The sequence below is a fragment of the Pithys albifrons genome, chromosome 12, assembly GCF_047495875.1.
Source record: "Pithys albifrons albifrons isolate INPA30051 chromosome 12, PitAlb_v1, whole genome shotgun sequence".
NCBI classification, from domain to species: domain Eukaryota; kingdom Metazoa; phylum Chordata; class Aves; order Passeriformes; family Thamnophilidae; genus Pithys; species Pithys albifrons.
In genome coordinates, this window is record NC_092469.1 from 14,505,771 (window position 1) to 14,523,023 (window position 17,253).

Consider the following 17,253-nt stretch of genomic DNA (forward strand, 5'->3'; position numbering starts at 1 on the left):
TCTTTGCTCCTTCTGGAAAGGTCCCTCAAATGTCCCAGTACAGATGGGATCATGCTGTCCCCAAAGGCAGAATGGTGCCTGCAAGCCACTGGGCTGACTGAGTGCTTGCCCCAGGCAGCAGGGTTGAGGGATACTGGCTTGTCCAGGGGGCAGTACCACATCATTCTGGCCTCTCAGGTACAGTGACAAGGGACACTGACAGCATGTCAGATCACTTTATTGCCACAGCAGCCATGGGCCAGACCCAGTTCCCGGGGGGGCCTGGGTCCAGTCCCTTGACCCCTATAATACTGCTGAGAAGATGAACCCTGAGCCTCCATGGACGGATGCTGAGCATCCTCCATCCCAGTCACCATGGAGCAGCTCTGGGGCATCACTCCCATCCTGCTTCCTGCACCTCAGTGAGCTGGAGACCAGGCGGGAAAAGTGAGGTGAGACCAAAGGTGTGGAGTGTGCCAATCCTGAAGTGTGTCACAGGGCCTGCCACAACATTTGCCCTGGGGTTGCTGGTGGTGGGGAGCAGGATGAGTCCACTTGGCTGCCTCAGACATCCATGCCGGGCGCCCGGCCCAGGCCCAGTGCCTGCACCAGTTCTTCACTGAGCCCTCCCTTCAGCGTCCGTCGCACTGCAGGAAGAGGAGAGTGTGGCACTGGCAGCACGAGCAGCACTCAGTGCCAGGGTCCCCACACACTGGGTGCCTGCCCAGACACAGCAGTCCTGGCATGCTGGGGGGAGTGGCAGTGCAGGGCAGTGGCATGGACTGTTCTCAGGGTACATCCTGCTGTGGCCCGGTGGGCTTAGCATGGCAGATTATTGGTGGCCCAGGGGGAAGGAGCCAGGCAGCACATGGAATATGGACATAGAGATAGGACAAGTCATGGGGACAGAGCACAGAGACATGGAGATGGGACAGAAGATGGGGACAGGGACAGAGATGAGACAGAGTACAAGGACTGGGCAGAGCATGGGAAGAGAGATATAGAGATGGGACAAGGCACAGGGACAGGGACAAAGAGATAGGAAACAGTAAGGGGACAGGAACACAGAGGTGGGAAGAGCACCTGGGCAGGGACAGAGGTGGGACAGGGACATGGAGATGGGACAGAGTACAGGGACAGAGCATGGGGACAGATGGGACAGGTTATGGGGACAGTGATGGTACTTACAGGACTTTCTATTGCCACGGGACCTCCTGCGCTCCTTGTTGGTACAGGGCCGGGGGTTGGCATTGTGAGTCACTGATTTCACCAGCTGGTCCATGATTTCATCTGAAGCATCATCTGGGGAGCTGGGAACATCCTCCTGGGCTGAGGAACCCTGGGTTGGGGTGGAATGCCCTGTTCCTGCATGGGACAGTGAGAACACTGGCAATCAGCCATGCCCAGCCAGCCGGGCATGCTCTGAGTGCCTTTGTCATCCCACTCCTACCCTGGCTGGCCCGGCTGCGGCGGGCAGGAATATCCACTGGGGAGGTCAGCACACTCTTCATATTCTCGTGACCTGCTTCCATCTGCTCCTTGGGGCTGCTGGACACCACGGCAGGTGGCAAAATGGCCTCAGCAATGCCAGAGAACTTCTCGGTCTGCAGTGGGAGGAGAGGTGGGTGTCAGGGATGTGAGGGGCATCACCTGGGGGCATCCCCTCCTGGTGGCATCCCCTCCTGGTGGCATCCAGCTGAGTGTCCCCAAACCTCGGTGATGAGCCGTCCCCGGGTCTTGTTGCGCTCACGGTGGGCAGCCCGTTTCTTCTGCTGCTGCAGGACGCGCTCCCGGCAGGTGCGGTACTCCAGGGCGAACTCCCGCAGCAGTTTGCAGATGGGTGTCACCTTCACGTCCCGCGCTGCGCTCACCGGGTAGCCCAGGTACAGCAGGAAGGAGTGAAACCTATGGGAACATCAGTCATGGAGGACCAACAGGACTGCAGGGCTTCTGCTATGTCCCCAGAACCTCAAGTCACCAACCTGTTGAGGACACGCCTGTGCACCACCTTCAAGACGATGATGCGCTGAGTGCTGTCCTTGAGGAACTCTGTCAGCTTGGCCTTCAGCACTGGCTTGCTCTCATGCTTGGCAATCACCTTCAGGTTATCCCAGGAGGCCCTGCACCTCCTCTCCAGCTGCACCAGGCTGTTGGACAGCTCTTCAAAGTCAACCTGGAAGAGTGAGATGTCAGCCCTTAGCCACGCTGGAGCTGGGCAACTACAGGACCCGCCTTCTCTCCTTGCCCGGGTGTCACCTGCCTTGCCTCACCTTGGCAGAGCGGGTGATGGAGGCAATCTCCGAGTAGAGATCAGTGGTTTCTGGGAACTTCTCTACCACCATCTGGCAGAGATGGTAGAGCAGGGACTGACGGTGCACTGTGTCCTTCACTTCCGAGACCTTCTCCAAGTAGCCCAGCTCAAACCCTCTGCTCTGAAATGCAATGGACTCAGTAGGAACTCGCCATCCCTCCTCCACCAGATCTCCACTCTGCAGACCCACTGGGTCCCCACCCGGCCCCAGGTGCCATCTCAGGCTCTCCATGGTCCCTCCTGGTTATGCCCACGCACCATGGCTGGTCCTCACCCTGCTCCTCACCTGGGAACCATTCAAGAAGTTGCCCATGGCCAGCAGTGTGGCCAGGATGCACTTGAAGGTGTGATTTCTTGCCAGCTGCTCCATGCCCACCTTCAGATCAAAGAGTGGCTCTGCAATTTCCTGGGTGACAAGAGAGGCAGGTGAGACCCCTTGGCCACCCTCTCCCTTGGGAACTTCAGCATTCACCCAGGATGACAATCACCTCCTAGTCAACTTAAGCCCGTGCTTGGCTTTGGGACCTGCAGCCCATCCCCAACCAGGATGGCCTCTTCCATGCTTGGACACTGGGCTGGTCCCCACCACGAACATGCTTGGCCGAGCGCTCAGCGCTGCTGGGGTGGCAGTCGTGGGAGGGCAGAAGGGAGATGGGTACATGACTCTCTACCTGCTCCAGGCTCTCGTAGTCCAGCTTGAAGGCCCAGAGCTGGAGCCTGGCCGCGAGGTCACTGATGGAAGACAGGGCGAGCAGGAACTGCTCCGCAGAGCCCAAGGGCACATCAGGGTTGGCCAGCTGGGCCTCCTGGATCTTCTGCTTCTCCTCCTCAGTTGGGACCATGGTCAGGATTTTCTACAGCAGCGAAAGAGGGATATGTCAGGCTCCAGACATTTTATCATGACACGTGTCACCCCAGGCATCATAGCATGGAGGTCTCCTGGCCAGGTGAAATGATGTGCATGAGGACCACAGAGGGGCCAAGCTTCTGCTGGGCTCACCTCAATCCCTTCCTTATTGACTGCAAACTCGTCAAAGGTGAGCACAGCAGTCTTGATGATGTGGACAGGTGGCAGCACTGTGAGGCCAATGTTGATGGCATTGCTCCTCTTGGGATCCAGCACCACCACCACCTTCTTCCCATCGATGGCTTTCTGCAAAGAGGACAGGATAGGTGGGGACAGCCAGGCTAAGGGCTCATGAACTCATCATGGGCACAGAGAGTCGATCACAGACCCCATGGTGAGCCAAACCTGTGCACTGCCCATTGCCATCCCCACCAAGCCTCCAGGCTGCCAGTACCCATCCTTGGCATAGCATAGGGGTGACAGTGCATGCCAAGGGTCCCCACAGGAACAAACAGCCTTCCTCCCACCCATCAAGTCCCCTTGGCTGATGGGTGCCCATCGGTACCTTTGAAGCTGGCACTTCCTTTGACCGTGACTCAAAGAGATGCTCCAGTTTTGCAGCATTGACCTCAACATTCTGCAGTGATGCCCACAGTGTCCCCTGGCCAAACTTGCCTGGCCCCACAGTGCCATCTAGCTGCTTCAGCTCCTTCCAGAAGAGCTTCACTGTCCTCTTCTTGGCCTGGGAGGGACCGTCTGTTGCTGAGGAGCCTGGCAGCCCTGGTGGGGGTGGGCAGCCAGGGGCCATGGGAGGTGGAGGTGGTGGGCAACCAGGGATGGCAGGAGGTGGAGGTGGTGGTGGTGGGCAACCAGGGACTGAAGGAGGTGGAGGTGGAGGTGGTGGACAACCAGGGATGGGAGGAGGTGGAGGTGGAGGTGCTGGGCAACCAGGGATGGGAGGAGGTGGAGGGGGAACCATATAAGTTCCAGCACTCCTTGCTTCAATGCCAGAATGGAGGAAGGAGCCATTGGTCATTGGCCCTGTGTCCAGGATGTCAAAATCTTCTTCTTCTCCCAAATCAGTGAAGTCCAGGTCTTTGATTTTCAGCTGCATGGGGCTGGCCTCCAGGCGCTCCCATGTCAGCTCCATGTCCTTCTTGATGGGCATCATCCCGGTGTTCTCCAGCTTTTGTGTGTGGGTCTCAGCATCTATGCTGGACATGGCACGTACCAGCTTGGCATGGGCACTGGCCACTGGCCCATCTGGAGCCCTGCCATGGAGCCAGGCACTCTCTTGCTCCTGGCTGCTACCTCCCTTGGCATCCATCTCTGCCTCACCCTGGATTTGAGGGGATGACGGGACCTCACGGAACACCTTCTCCTTCCCCAGCTCTGAGGAGCCCTTGGCATAGAGCATGTCCAGCATAAACTTGGTGTCAGAGGAGATGGTGCTGCAGGAGTCGGTGGCGTCAGACCGAGCGAGGCGAGACCCTGGAGGGAGAGAGGGAGAAGCTGGGACAACACGCTTGGAGGGGGCAGGTAGTGCTGGGTTCTATGTAGAGTTGGGGTCCTGCTCCCTGGTAGGGTGTGCTCAGATGCCAGTGTTTTGAGCAAGGAGGAACCATCAGCTCCTGCCTCGCTCTGGGTATCACAGCTGTGGGATGGGGGCAGAGGGGCCACTAACCCCCACCTCAGGGACCCTGATAAGTTGGGAACACACACCCTGGCAGCACCTACTTATGCTGGATGGCTCTGTCCTGGAATCAGGGGTGCTTTCCCATGCAAGAGCAGTAGGATGCTCCAGTGTAGCATCACTGAGGACATCAAGCCGTCCCTTGGCCATGGAAGAGATCTTCTCTTTCTGGGCTGCAGCCAGGTTCTCCAAAAAGCGAGCTCTGCAAGACAGGGGTGGACACTGGCTGGGAGCAAGGCAGGGATGGGGACAATGGGGACAATGGGCACACCATGCCATGCCACACTGCACAGCCAGTCCCACAGCACAGAAATCCCCTGCACTGGCCACACTGCACTGGGGACCTGGAGGATCCAGCCTCCTCTGAGCCCTGCAGAGACAGGTGATGCCCCCATGGCTCGGGGAGGAGACCCCATGGGAGCTGAAGGCTTGTGCCATCAGGGTGCCACTGTCACCAGTTGGTCCCAAAGACTGGTGCTCACTGCAACCTTCATACAAAAGCTGCAAAATCCAGGAGGGTGCCCAGGTAGAGACATCCAGGGACCCTCCTGCTCCTCATGCCCTGCATGGCTGAAGCCCAGACACCTCCAGCCAGGCACTGGCCCGAGGAAGCACACGCCTGGAGTCACACTCATGCCTCTACTTACTCAAACTTCCTCAAAATAGGCTTGTCCCCATGCAAGGAGGGGGCATCCTCCCGCCTGAGGGAAAACAGGGGTTAGCCCCCACTGCTGGCAGCCCCCTGGGGCTCATGTGTCCTGCAGCCCTCCAGCATGAGACCCTCACCCTGCTGTCACCTGGTGGCCCCAGCATTCATGGGGAGTTGGGAGAGCTACAGCAAGTCCCCTCCTGCCCAGGCACCACATGGCATTGGTTGCTGGTGAGATGGGACACCATTTGCCCCACCAGGCCAGGACACCTGGCACAGGCTGTGCCACCCCCAGCAGGGACACCTCACCCCACAGTGGGGATCAGAGGGTTCCATCAACCTATGGGGGATGCTGGTGATGGGGGGAGTGGGCTGGGGTCCCGCAGGCAGGGCTTGAAGGGGAGAGGCGAAGGATGGGGGCAGCGAGGTGGGTGCAAGTGCCCACTCCCCCCAGAGCATCATGGGATAGGATAAGGGAGAATGTCTTTAAACTGAAAGAGAGTAGGTTTAAATTGGATATTAGGAAGAAATTCTTCCTTGTGAGGGTGATGAGGCACTGGAATGGGTTGCTCAAAGATGTGGGTGCCCCATGCCTTGAAATGTTCAAGGCCAGGCTGGATGGGGCTTTGAGCAGCCTGGTCTAGTGGAAGATGTCCCTGCCTATGGCAGGGTGGTTAGAACTAGGTGATCTTTAAGGTCCCTTCCAACCCAAACCATTCCACGATCCAATGATTCTATGATCGTGCTGGGAGGGAGCACGCGCATGCAGAGCCCAGGCACTTACCAGACAGGGGAAGTTTGGCGCAGCCTGCAAAAGGAAAGATAGAAAGAGTGGGCAGAGGAGAGGACAAGCATGGGCAGAGAGGAGAATGAGGAGCTGGAGCAGAGCTGTGAGTGCCCAAAGGATGCCCTGGAGCCCCTGTCCAAACCCTCTAATACCCGCTGCCCCACCACATATGTCTCCAACCCCAGTGCCTTCCCAGACTGTTTCCCCCTGGGAAAGGCAGAGTGTGCCCTGGAATAGGCACACCTCATGCTCCTGGGAGCCCATCTTGCCACCCTGGGGGATCCCCATGTGCCCAGCCCCTTCTGGCTCCTTACTTGTAAACACTGCGCTCTCCTGGGCCTGAGGGCTGCTCCTTCTCGGCTTGTGGGGAGGCCAGGGCCAGCCGCACGCTGGATGCGCTGTTGTAAGTGCTGGTGGGAGAGGGTCTGGAAGAAGAGGTGACAGGGAGTGAGGGCAAGTACCACAGGACTGCCCTTCACCCTGGCACTGGCACAGATCTGACTGCTGCTTATACTGCATCCCAGTGTCTTCACCATTCCAATAGGAACCCCCCACCACGGATCACCTCCAGCCACACTTACTCTACTGGGCTGCCCGGTGAGGGGACAGCTCGGGTGTCCTCAGCTGGGGGCTCCTTTGGAGTGCCAGGGGACTCCAGAAATGACTGGGCATCAGCACTGGGCTCTGGGCAGCTGCCCTGGGATCTCCACCCACGCCGGCCCTCGTCTGTCCTCCTCCGCTCCTTGCGTCCCCCCGAGGGCAGCTCTTCCACGCCATCCTCCAGCTTGAGAGCACTCTGTGGAGGGGCCGGGGGACATGGCACTGGGCACAGCAGCACCCCTCCCACCCCATGAACACAGCCTCCCTGCTGACACTGGATGTGGCATGTGGCCAGATCCTGCAGGTGCCCTACTCACTTCATAGAGTGTGAACTGCTGCTTCAAGTCAAGGTCGGTGCCCTTGCTGCCCAGGTACTCCTGCACCACCTGCTCCATGCCCTGCTGCTCCAGGCAGTCAGTCACGTCGTAGAAGGTGTCCTGGTCCGGGAGGGCTGCCAGTGTCTGAGCAGGACCAGAGGGATGCTGCTGGGACTGGGGTGACTCACCCCAAGCCCCACCAGCATGGCACCACAGGGACACCCCCCCAGACCTTGTTGATCAGTGTCATGGTGAACACCAGCAGCTCTGTGTCAGCCCCGTGGCGTTGCTTCAGGATGGCCATCAGGTTGGACCATGGACAGGCACCTGGGAAAAGCAGCAAGTGCAGGTGACATATGGACAAGGAGGGGACACCATCCCCCTGTGGGGACCTTGCAGGAGCCTGGGGCTGCACCCACCTCTCGCCTGGTCCACGGCATTGACAGCGCGGATGAGGAGCAAGGCATTGGGGTCTGTGTACTCCACGAACACCAGGAGCAGCTTCAGTGCCATCTTCACCACCAGGCGAAACTGGGACAAGGGATAGCAGCTGGGACAACAGCAGTGGCAGGGGGCTGCCAGCATGATGCTGGGGTGCCTATGCCTGGGGGCTTTGTCATGGGGCCAGGGACCTCAGCTGTGATGCTGATGGCCAAGGGGCACTGGCTCCAGACCTGGAGCAGGACCATCTAACTCAAGCTCTGCCTAGGAAGGTGGCCACATCAGGACAGAGAGCTCTGCCAACCCTAGGTGACTTCCAGATAGGTGGGAGCAGTACCTAACACAAGCAAACATACCAGGGCATTGAGCCCTGAGGCCTGAGAATGGAGCACGTCCTCTGAGGGATGATGCAAGGGGACAGGTGATGGCAGGGAAGGGGGTGCAGCAGGGGCACAGACAGCCCCCCAGGAGAAACAGACACTTACTGGGCTTCCTGACAGTGTGTACAGCCACTGGACAGTCTCATTGTGGTTGATGACACCCTGCATCCCGTCCACGAAGAGCATGATCTGGCTCAAGGCTGTAAGGCAGAGAGTGGGCAGACTGATGGCATGGCAGGCAGGGGTTGGGCATTTCCATCCCTGCACAGCATTGCCACAGCAATGTCTGGGAGCTGTGAAAAGTAGCCCTGGTGAACTTGCCAGCTCTCACCCCCTGCATGCCAGCCCTCCTCCTTGGGGATAAGCATAGAATTCTGGAATTGTTTAAAGACCATCTCATTCCAACCCTCATGTCATGAGCAGGGACACCTTCTGTTAGACCAAGTTCTATCAAAGCCCCATCCAACCTGGCCTTGAACACTTCCAGGGATGAAGCATTCACAGCTCCTGTAGGCAGCCTGCTCCAGAGGCACCCTGTGCCCAAATACCAACCCCGCAGGATGTAGTTCTGGTAGTTCTGGTCGGCCTCTGCCCCCACTTTGATCAGGCACGTCAACCCATCCAGGTTCACAAACTCGGGCACCAGGTCCTTGTCCTCCTGTGGGGTGAAGGCCAGGTGTTACCCCAGTGTGGGGTGGGCAGCCAGTGCTGGGGGAGGCCCTTGGCCTCCCACCACACCAGCATCACCGTACCTGGAAGAGCTGCTTCAGGGAGAAGAGGGACCGCCGCAGCTCCGGCCCCTGTGAGTTGTACAGCTTCTCTGGGGGGAAAGGAGAAATGTGGCATGAGGGCCTGACCCACAGGGGCTCCCAGCTTCCCTGGAACTCCCATATCCTGACTTAACCCCTGTGCCACTTGCCCAGGATGCTGGCATTGCCCTCAGCTGTGGACACTCTGGGTGGAAGCAGCTGCTGCTCCACAACTACGTATTTCAGCCCTCCCACTTTCCTATTTCCTTTTTTTTCTTTTCTTCTGGCCAGCAATGACACAAATATCCCCTCTGGTTTCCTGAGCACAACCTAAACAGGAACTCGGGCAGAAGCCTGAGCTACTTTTAACCATCCCTCCCCCAGGCACAGCCATGCCATGGTCCCAGGGCCCCCAGCAGCCCTGTGGCTTGGGAAAAACTGCAGAATGGGGATGGGCAGAAGGGCAGTGTGACACTGGCTGCCTGGGGACAGGAGCGTCACTGTCCCCATATGTGCTTATGGGGATGGTGCCCTCATACAGGAGCCAGCATGGAGCAGCTGGGGCAACAGGAAGCTGGAAAGCCCCACAAGGACACAAAAACCATTGTGAGTCAGCACTTCCCACACTAAAAAATTGAGTTAGCCAGGCATCCCAACTTATTTGGGTCAGGCTTAGAGCTGTAGCAAGCCAAATACAAAATGTCTAAAGAGTCCTACAGATATGCCCTGTAAAACACAATGTCCCAGCAGCCTCCTCCGCTCGCTTGTCAGCTTGTCAGAGCAGCTGAGAGGGAAGGCAGAGCAGCCAGAGGGGAAAGCAGAAGAGCCCAGAGCTCAGATAGAGCCTGGGAACTGCTGGCAAAGAGCATGGCCATGACCCTGACCCTGGGCTTCCTGCCCCTTCCCACATGGCCCAGATGCATCCCTGCACAGCCAGCTGATGCCCATCTGGCATCACTCCACTCAGTGCTCATTTTCCCCCTGCTAAAGAATAAAAAAAAGCTTGAGACTCCCAAATATTTTGCAGGACGTCGGAGCAGGCTGCCCGAAACCACGGCAGCACTTTCTGCTGCACAAGAGCTGTTTGTTTGTCTCCCGCAAAGCTATATTTAGAGCTTGCCTAAATGACCCAGAATAACTGCAGTGGGCGGTGGACTCCCAGCCCAAGAGGCAAAAACCTCGATCTCTGAGGGTGGAGGGGATTAACCCAGCGGGTGCCCCATGGGGACCATGTGCCCTGATATCTGGGAGGGGTTACGGGGCGGGAGCAGCTCTGGGCTGTATTGCTCCCTCTCTCCATCACAAAAAGCCTGGCCAAAACTCACCACAGAGGCCAAACCCCCACCATCTGGGCTGGATGAGCCCGTTGAGACACCAGCCTGGAAGAGGGAGCAGCCCCAACTCACCAATGATGGCATGGACTCGGACGGAGAGCTGTGTGCGCAGGATCAGGGTCGGCCTTCTCCCCTTCCTAGGACAGAGGAAAACGTGATGTGAGCACCTGCAGTGGGACCACCCCAGCCCCTGGCCCCTTGCCCATGGTGTTCATACACACACGGGGCCCCCGTGTCCTGTCTCCAGGGGGCTCAGGCACCCCACATGTCTCACCTGACCTCCTCATAGAAACCCTCCAGATCATCCTTCTGCTCCAGCAGGGACAAGTCAAGGTCCAGGTAGTGTCCAGAGGGTGAAACCTGCAGTGTGCAGTCCTCCAGCTGGGGATGTAGACAACCAGGATGAGCCCCTGTGCCCACCATGGCCTTCCTGGCTCCTGGAGCACTCCTGGGTCACTCTCCTGCCCATACTGAACCCAGCAGGCAAACACATCCTGGAGCAGGGTGACAGGTCCCACCTGTCCCCAGGCACTGGCCATGCAGGCAGATGCCCCAGCACCCTTCACCTCATCCCAGCACTAACTAGTGAGAAATGTGGAGCCCCAGGCTGGGAAAGGCTGAGTGCCAGGTTCCTTGGCAATCTCTTGGGTGGGAGCCATGGCAAGAGGCTGCTCCCCTCCCTGGGGCTCCTCTTAGTCAGCAGGGCTGTGACTGGAGCAGGATCCTCCTCCCTCCAGGGCTGACGAATCGCCTGCACCCGTGGGGACTGTGTCTGCCAAGGCACCCAGCCCAGCCAGGGACACCCCACACCAGGGCAAGCCCCACAGGGATGTCCCCTGGCTGACACAACTCAGCCCACGTCCACGTGGCATTTTCCACTGGGGAAAAGCACAGCCTGAGACAAGGCTGGGGCAAGGGCATTTTCCCAGAAAGTCCACCTACAGCACCCACAGCACACCCCAGCCAGTGGGTACAACACCCACAAAGCCCCTGAGCCACTTAGGAGCCAGCAACACCCCACAGCACCCAGGCAGGTCTCCTGGGACAGGGCAATTCACACTTGAGGTATGAGTAGAAGCAGAGGGAGGGCAGTGCCAGCACTTTGCCTCCCCAGCACAGTTGGACCTGTTCCTAAAGCATTTGCAAACCCTCCTGCCCTGCCCACCCCAACTCCGAGGAACAGATCGGCACAGCAGGAGCTAAAAGACTGGGGATAAAACCTCATTATTAATGCTGCTCCTGCTGCAAAAAAGAGCAAGTGGTACAAACAGCAGTGGGGTAAAGAGGTGGGCACCCATCAGCCATCTAAAAGCCCACTGCAACAAATTGCAACAAAGCTCCAAGCACAGCCCCATGGCTGAGGAGCTCAGATGGGAACAGTCACAGCTCCTCTGTCTTTCCCACCAATATCTTTCCCCACTGTGGCCTTGGACACTCACAGCAATGCTGGGTATGGCTCCTGCAACTCACTGAGGTTCCTTTCCATGACATTCCCATCTCTTCGAGTCTCAAGGCTGTGCAAGAGCTCACACATATAAATTCACTGCAAGTGTGACACAAAGTAAAAAAGCCATATGCACTGAAGTAATTAACACTGACTACACCTTGGCATAATGGGCAATTTAGCAAGGCACTGCTGGGTTGGACGTTTATGTCCTGCTCCACCTCCCATGGTCATCAGCCACTCCAGCCAGCCATGGCAACGTGCACAAACACCTGCTGGCACTGCGCAGGTGCTCCTGGCTGCTTCACACTGACCCCATGCAGGATTTGCTTACTGGGGAAACCTTCAGTTCCTCCACAGGAACAGGCTCTCCTTCATCCCTCAGTATTCCTGCATCCACTCAGGCATCCTTGCAGCCACCCAGGCAATCCTGTACCCTCCTGGGCATCCTTCCAGCCATCCCTGCATCCTTCTGGCTACCCTGCGTCCTTCTGGGCATCCCTGCATCCTCCCAGCCATCCTTGTATCCCCACAGGCATCCGAGAATCCTCCTGGGCATCCCTGCATTCACCCAGACACTCAAACACAGCAAAGAGCAAATCAGCTCCGGCACAAAAGCTTTGCCTTCTCTGGGCTGCCAGAGCCCCAGCAAGCCAGAGCCAACATCCCCAGCTCCTACGGGGCCAGTGATACGTCCCAGCTGGAGGGGGAGGCCAAGCCTCTGGGACCCAATCTCATGTATTTCCTGTGTGAGCTTGGCAGTGCTTCCCACTAGGGATGCTTCAAGTACTGGGCCTGGGTTTGGTTGCTACCCCCTCGGCCAACACCATCCCCTGGGCATGAAGACAGGCTGTCCTAGGCTCCTGCTGCCCTGACAAAAATCCCAGGGGGCACTTCCGCACCAGGAAGCATCGACCAGAGCCAGGGTTACTCTGGATATTTGGACAAGGGGTTTATGCCCTGCAGGATCTGAGCTGGGACCTCAGGGTCATGCTGCTGAGGACAGCATGCTGGGGTCACGGGTTGCTGACAGCTCCCAGTGCAGGGTGGCTCTGATCCATCTGTCTCCTGCCTGGAAAACCGGAAAACCATTATAAAATGAGCCAGGATTTGAGGGCAATGGGGACTTGAGGGCAAAGCAGAGCTGGGAGAGGAGAGAGTCCCACGCTCACACATCCAGCCCACAGCTCATGCGAGTCCCAGCCATCCTGCAACAGCACAGATGTGTTTCACCCACCACACTGGGGTCCTGCTGAGGACAAGATGCTGGTGCCAGCCCCAGCAGGGGACAAGGACCTGGAAAAGGTTCCTCTGTCTGCATGGAATGCCCCATCCCTGGAAGATTTCAAGACCAGGTTGGATGGGACTTGGAGGAACATGGTCAAGTGGAAGGTGTCCTTGTCCACTGCACGGGACTGGAACTAGATGATCGCTTTAAGGTCCCTTCCAATGCAAATCATTCCAGGATTCTATGGGACTGTGATGGAGACATCTCCACCTCCAGGATGGAAACATCCTCCACTCACAGCCGAACTCACACCACCCACCACAGCATCACATCTTCCTGCTCACCCCTCTCATGACATCCCCACATGGGAAGATGCCCCAAGGCCAGGCAGTGAATATCCTCTTTATCTGCCAGCAAAGGAAACACTTTTACTCGCTTTCTAACACTCTATTGTTGCAGCAACCACAATTTCCCAACATTGCTGCAGCTCTTCTAGAAAAGGCTATGGGGACAGGACAGAAAAAATATTTTATTTATGTAGTATAGTAGGCAGCAGTTAAACACAAGGCACCAGCAGGTCAGAAACCCCTGGCACCACCAGCCTTTGCTTACTCTCCCAAAACATCCAAGGACTGAAGGTTTATAGGGCTACGCTACAGGAGCAAGCCCCACTCCAAACAAGCGTGTTCACCACGATTCAGTTTTAGGGCTAAGAGGGGTGTCTACTGCCAGGGAACTCAGGTGCTGCCTCCTGTCCATTCCTGCATGATGGATGGGCAGCAAGTGAATGGGAACACTGCCATTGCCTTATCACGGGGGTGGGGAATAATACCCAAGACAGGAGGGATCTCCTGAGGTCACCCAGAGTTGGCCCAGAACTTCACATGTGTCCCTCTTGAAGCTACTCCAGCCAGGCTCATTGCTCATTAACAGATCCCTCATTACTGATCAACAGAGCTGCAGCAGTGTGAGGACCCCAGTGCTGGGGAGCAGCGGTGTCCTGGTAAAACCACGGCATGAACACTTGGCTGCAGTCCCTGCCCTGGATCCATCAAGGAGGGAGTTGGGAGCTGAAGAGTGCCGGGGGCTGCTGAGCACTGACACTTGGCTCTAAGTATGCAACAAACTGGGGGACAGCAGTGCCACTGAGGACTCATCTCACCACTTTGGTGCCTTCCAGAAGCTAACTGGGGCAAAAATGCTCAGCAAAGCCCCTCTTCAAGCCCTTTAGGAAACAGAGGGCAACAGGGCTGTGGGATGGAGCTTGCACACTTCACACCCCAGCAGCTCCTCTATCAAGCACAAGAGCTCTCAGTGAACTTATGGTACTGAGGCCAGCGAGCTGTTTGCTCTTCCCAGGTTTCCGGGGGAGGAAGGAGCAAGCAAAATTCCAGCTCTGGGTTTTGCAATTGTTTGGAAAGATCCCCAGATTCAGAGGTGAGATAGTGCTGGGGGCAAGGGAACACAGTCCTTTGGGGACTGAAAGGGCAGCCAAAAAAACCTGCCCTGTCAAAACCTGCTTGTAGAGGTTGTGAGCATCGCCCAAGGGTACTAGAAAAATGCTGAAAAGCAGGAGGAGATAGTATCTGCCTGGAGGCAAACAATGCAGCAGCAGAAAACAAAGCTGGAAGGTATTTCCAAGCACAAAGTCTTTCCGGAGAACATGAAAAAGTCATCAGCGACAGGTCGTGCTCAGGGAGAGGAAGCACCGAGGGTGTCATGGGGCAGGACAGGCTGTTCAAGACAGCGATGCCGGCACAAGAAACCTCTTGCTCATCATCTCTAGACTGTTCCCAGCATGGGGAGCAGCTTTGCTGTGCCCAGGGAGGGCAGGACCCAGCTGCTCCTCCATGGCAGCTCATCCCCTTGGTGCCTGTGGCTTGATGTGTCGATGATGATATGCGAACCTCTAGCCCAGCTCCCTCCCGGCTACTGCATCCTCTTCCCAGTGCTCTGCAGGTTCAGGCACACTGCCCAGCAGGACAAACCTGGCACCAGGCATCCCCAGCTGAATTTTTTTACAGCCAGTTCCTTGGGAAAATTCCAACTGTTCATTTACTAATTTTAGGGTGGCGACTAATGGAGTTAAGCGCTACCTGGCACAAAGAGTACCAGGGGAGATTTCAGCTGGTCATGCCAGGGTAACGACATCAGCATGGCTCCAAGGGTGCCAGCTCTGAAACTGGACTGAACTAGGTGTTTCAGGAGACTGATCTCACTCCACAGGGTGTAAATCCTGCTGCAGGAGGCTCCCAGTGAAGACATCGGCTCACACAAACCCCAGCCAGCACCCCAGGTCACCAGTGGGACACACTGCAGACCTCGCTGGCTCAGAAAGCTCCATGTAGTAAAGGCAGCATGGTTTATAACCTGTATAACGTATATAACTCACGAATCTGGTTTATAAACCCAGAACAGGGTCCTACCAGCTCACCTGCGATTTCACTAAGGATCGTGGGGTGATGCAAGGAAACTACAGGAAAAAACATCCAGAGCTTGGCTTAGGCAGAGAACAGAACCCGAAATCCCAGGATCAACACACCTTTGCTGGGCACAGGACCTTCCTGCAATGCTCCTGCCCTTAGGAACTCTGCGTCCAGTCCCCTCCCTGTGCCACCATGGCAGCACTCCGGGCAGGCGATCCTGTTACAGCCAGCTCCTGCCCAGGGAGCAGAGCACACGCCTGAAATTTGAGTTTGCTCCATTCGTCATGTCTCTGGGCTGTTTGTTCCCAAACAAACTCCGTTTAGTCACCGCCTAAAAATCGCCTAAAAATCCCATGACGGCGACATGAGACGCTGGTGCTTTGCTTCAAGAAAAATTAAAAGGGGGATAAAGGGGAGTTTTTTTGGTGCAGGCAAAGGTCTCACAGCAATCCACTCTCCCCTGACAGGCCTGTAAGCTCAGCGCCAGGCACACCAAGTTGATTTCTCCCTCCTGTTGTCCCATTTCTCCTCTCCGGCTCTGACTCCACACCCCCAGCCAGTCTGGGTTCCTGCCTCCCTTCCCTGCACTCCTGTGGTGCTGCAAGACAGATGCTCGGCCATTGCCAAAGCTCTCCTGGGTCTTGTGTTCCTAAGGAGGAAAACAAGCCTGTTCCCATCCTGTGAAGGATGCTACCACCAATAGGAGATACCCAGGGAAGGTTCTCCGTCTCCCTTGTCTCCTCCATTTCCCAGCCTCTTTTCACCAGCCCGAGGCAGGCCTGAGGACCCACATGCAAGATAACAACGCCTCGCGTCACCTTCATTCTCCTGCCTTTCTCCCGGCTGGAGGAAATTGCTCAGCACGAATTTTCGCCCTGCTCTCTGGCGGCAAAGCTGCCGCCGTACCAGAGAGATGGGAGGCTAAAGAAAGGCTGATGAGGGGCTGACAGTCCTCCAGCCCCACTGGCACCTCCTCAAGGCCCAGTTGCCCCAGTGAGCGGGGATACTGGAAGGGTCCCCGGGGTTTGGGAGCCGGTGCGCTCCCGTTGAGTTTCAGCTCTACTCCTGGTAGCCGGCGTGGGATGCCAGGGTGGGCGCACGCTGCCTGGCTCTCCCCCGACGACACGGGGATGGACGTCTGCCTCCCCCTGCCTGGGTTCCTGCCTGCTCTGAGAAAGCACATCCTCTTCCTCCCTGCCGACTCATCCGGGGCCGGACGAGAGCTGGCATCTCCCGCGGGGGCTCACGCGTCCCACCGTGAGTCACACCGGGACTGCTGCCCGGGGTATACCGCCCCATTCCTTGTCCCCCAGCCCTCTCTGGCCAGCAATCCCCTCCCCAACCCCCGTCCGATGTCTGCCCGGTACCTTCCCCACGGCCGCCCGTACCCACTCACCGGCAGCGGGGCCCCGAGCAGGCGGTGCACCGCGGGCAGCTGCGCCCCCAGGGCCAGCGCCTCCGCCACGGCGTAAACCGGGGCTCGCCGGGGCTCCGGGAAGCTGCCGCAGCCGAAGGGATCCGCATCCTCCAGGTACTGCACCCGGCAGGGCACCGCCGCCTCCGCCACCTCCACCATCGCCATGGTCCCGCCGCCGCCGCGGCCCCGAGCGGCGCCGCGCCCGGGGACAGCGGGGCGGACACGGCCATCGGTACAGCCCCTTCGGTCCCGCCCCGTCCCGGAGCAGCAGCGGTGCGCCCTCCCGCGGGCATCCCGACGGGATGCTCCAGACTCTGCGGCGCTCTGCTCTGGCGTGAGGGTTGCTCCAGACTCTGAGGTGCTCCGCTGGGATGCTCCGGCAATCAGGGATGCTCCGCGCTCTGCAATGCTCCCGCGTCAGAGGTGCTTCAGGACCAGGAGGGCGCCACTGGGAAGACCCAGGCCCCAGGATGCTCCGGGCTGCCCCGGGGGGCCAGGTAGGGCTGCTTGCCCCGGGTGAACTGGAGCAGAGATGGACTGCACCTCCCCATCCTGGGGCATGGAGGAAGCAGCGCAGCGGGGAAGTGGCATGGGATGAGCTGCCCGAAGTCATGGGTGCTGTGGTGCTGCCCTGAAAGCAGGGCAGCTCAG

General features: G+C 57.9%; 1 protein-coding gene across 1 annotated transcript; it reads right to left on the minus strand.

Moving 5' to 3' along the window:
• Window positions 1-201: 201 nt before the first annotated feature.
• FHOD1 (formin homology 2 domain containing 1) lies at window positions 202-17,202 on the minus strand. The gene is made up of 22 exons (XM_071567263.1): window positions 16,582-17,202; window positions 10,362-10,468; window positions 10,160-10,224; window positions 8,757-8,824; window positions 8,557-8,662; window positions 8,110-8,204; window positions 7,603-7,714; window positions 7,416-7,510; window positions 7,184-7,327; window positions 6,848-7,062; window positions 6,581-6,691; window positions 4,875-5,032; window positions 3,703-4,628; window positions 3,291-3,443; window positions 2,962-3,144; window positions 2,577-2,696; window positions 2,250-2,411; window positions 1,962-2,152; window positions 1,692-1,884; window positions 1,430-1,583; window positions 1,168-1,344; window positions 202-626 (listed from the first exon to the last, which is right to left on the minus strand). Exons 1-22 carry the CDS (start codon window positions 16,765-16,767, stop codon window positions 544-546), a joined length of 3,804 nt encoding a protein of 1,267 aa, XP_071423364.1. The 5' UTR covers window positions 16,768-17,202; the 3' UTR covers window positions 202-543.
• Between the last annotated feature and the right edge of the window lie 51 nt (window positions 17,203-17,253).

What these genes read in the sequence shown, in the direction of transcription:
- FHOD1 (XM_071567263.1), bottom strand. Translation starts at nt 16,767, where the DNA reads ATGGCGATGGTGGAGGTGGCGGAGGCGGCGGTGCCCTGCCGGGTGCAG. An exon ending in GGTTTCTATGAGGAGGTCAG is followed by an intron (nt 10,225 to 10,361) that starts GTGAGACATGTG and finishes CCTCTGTCCTAG; the next exon opens with GAAGGGGAGAAGGCCGACCC. An exon ending in AGGAAGTGCCAGCTTCAAAG is followed by an intron (nt 3,444 to 3,702) that starts GTACCGATGGGC and finishes TCCTCTTTGCAG; the next exon opens with AAAGCCATCGATGGGAAGAA.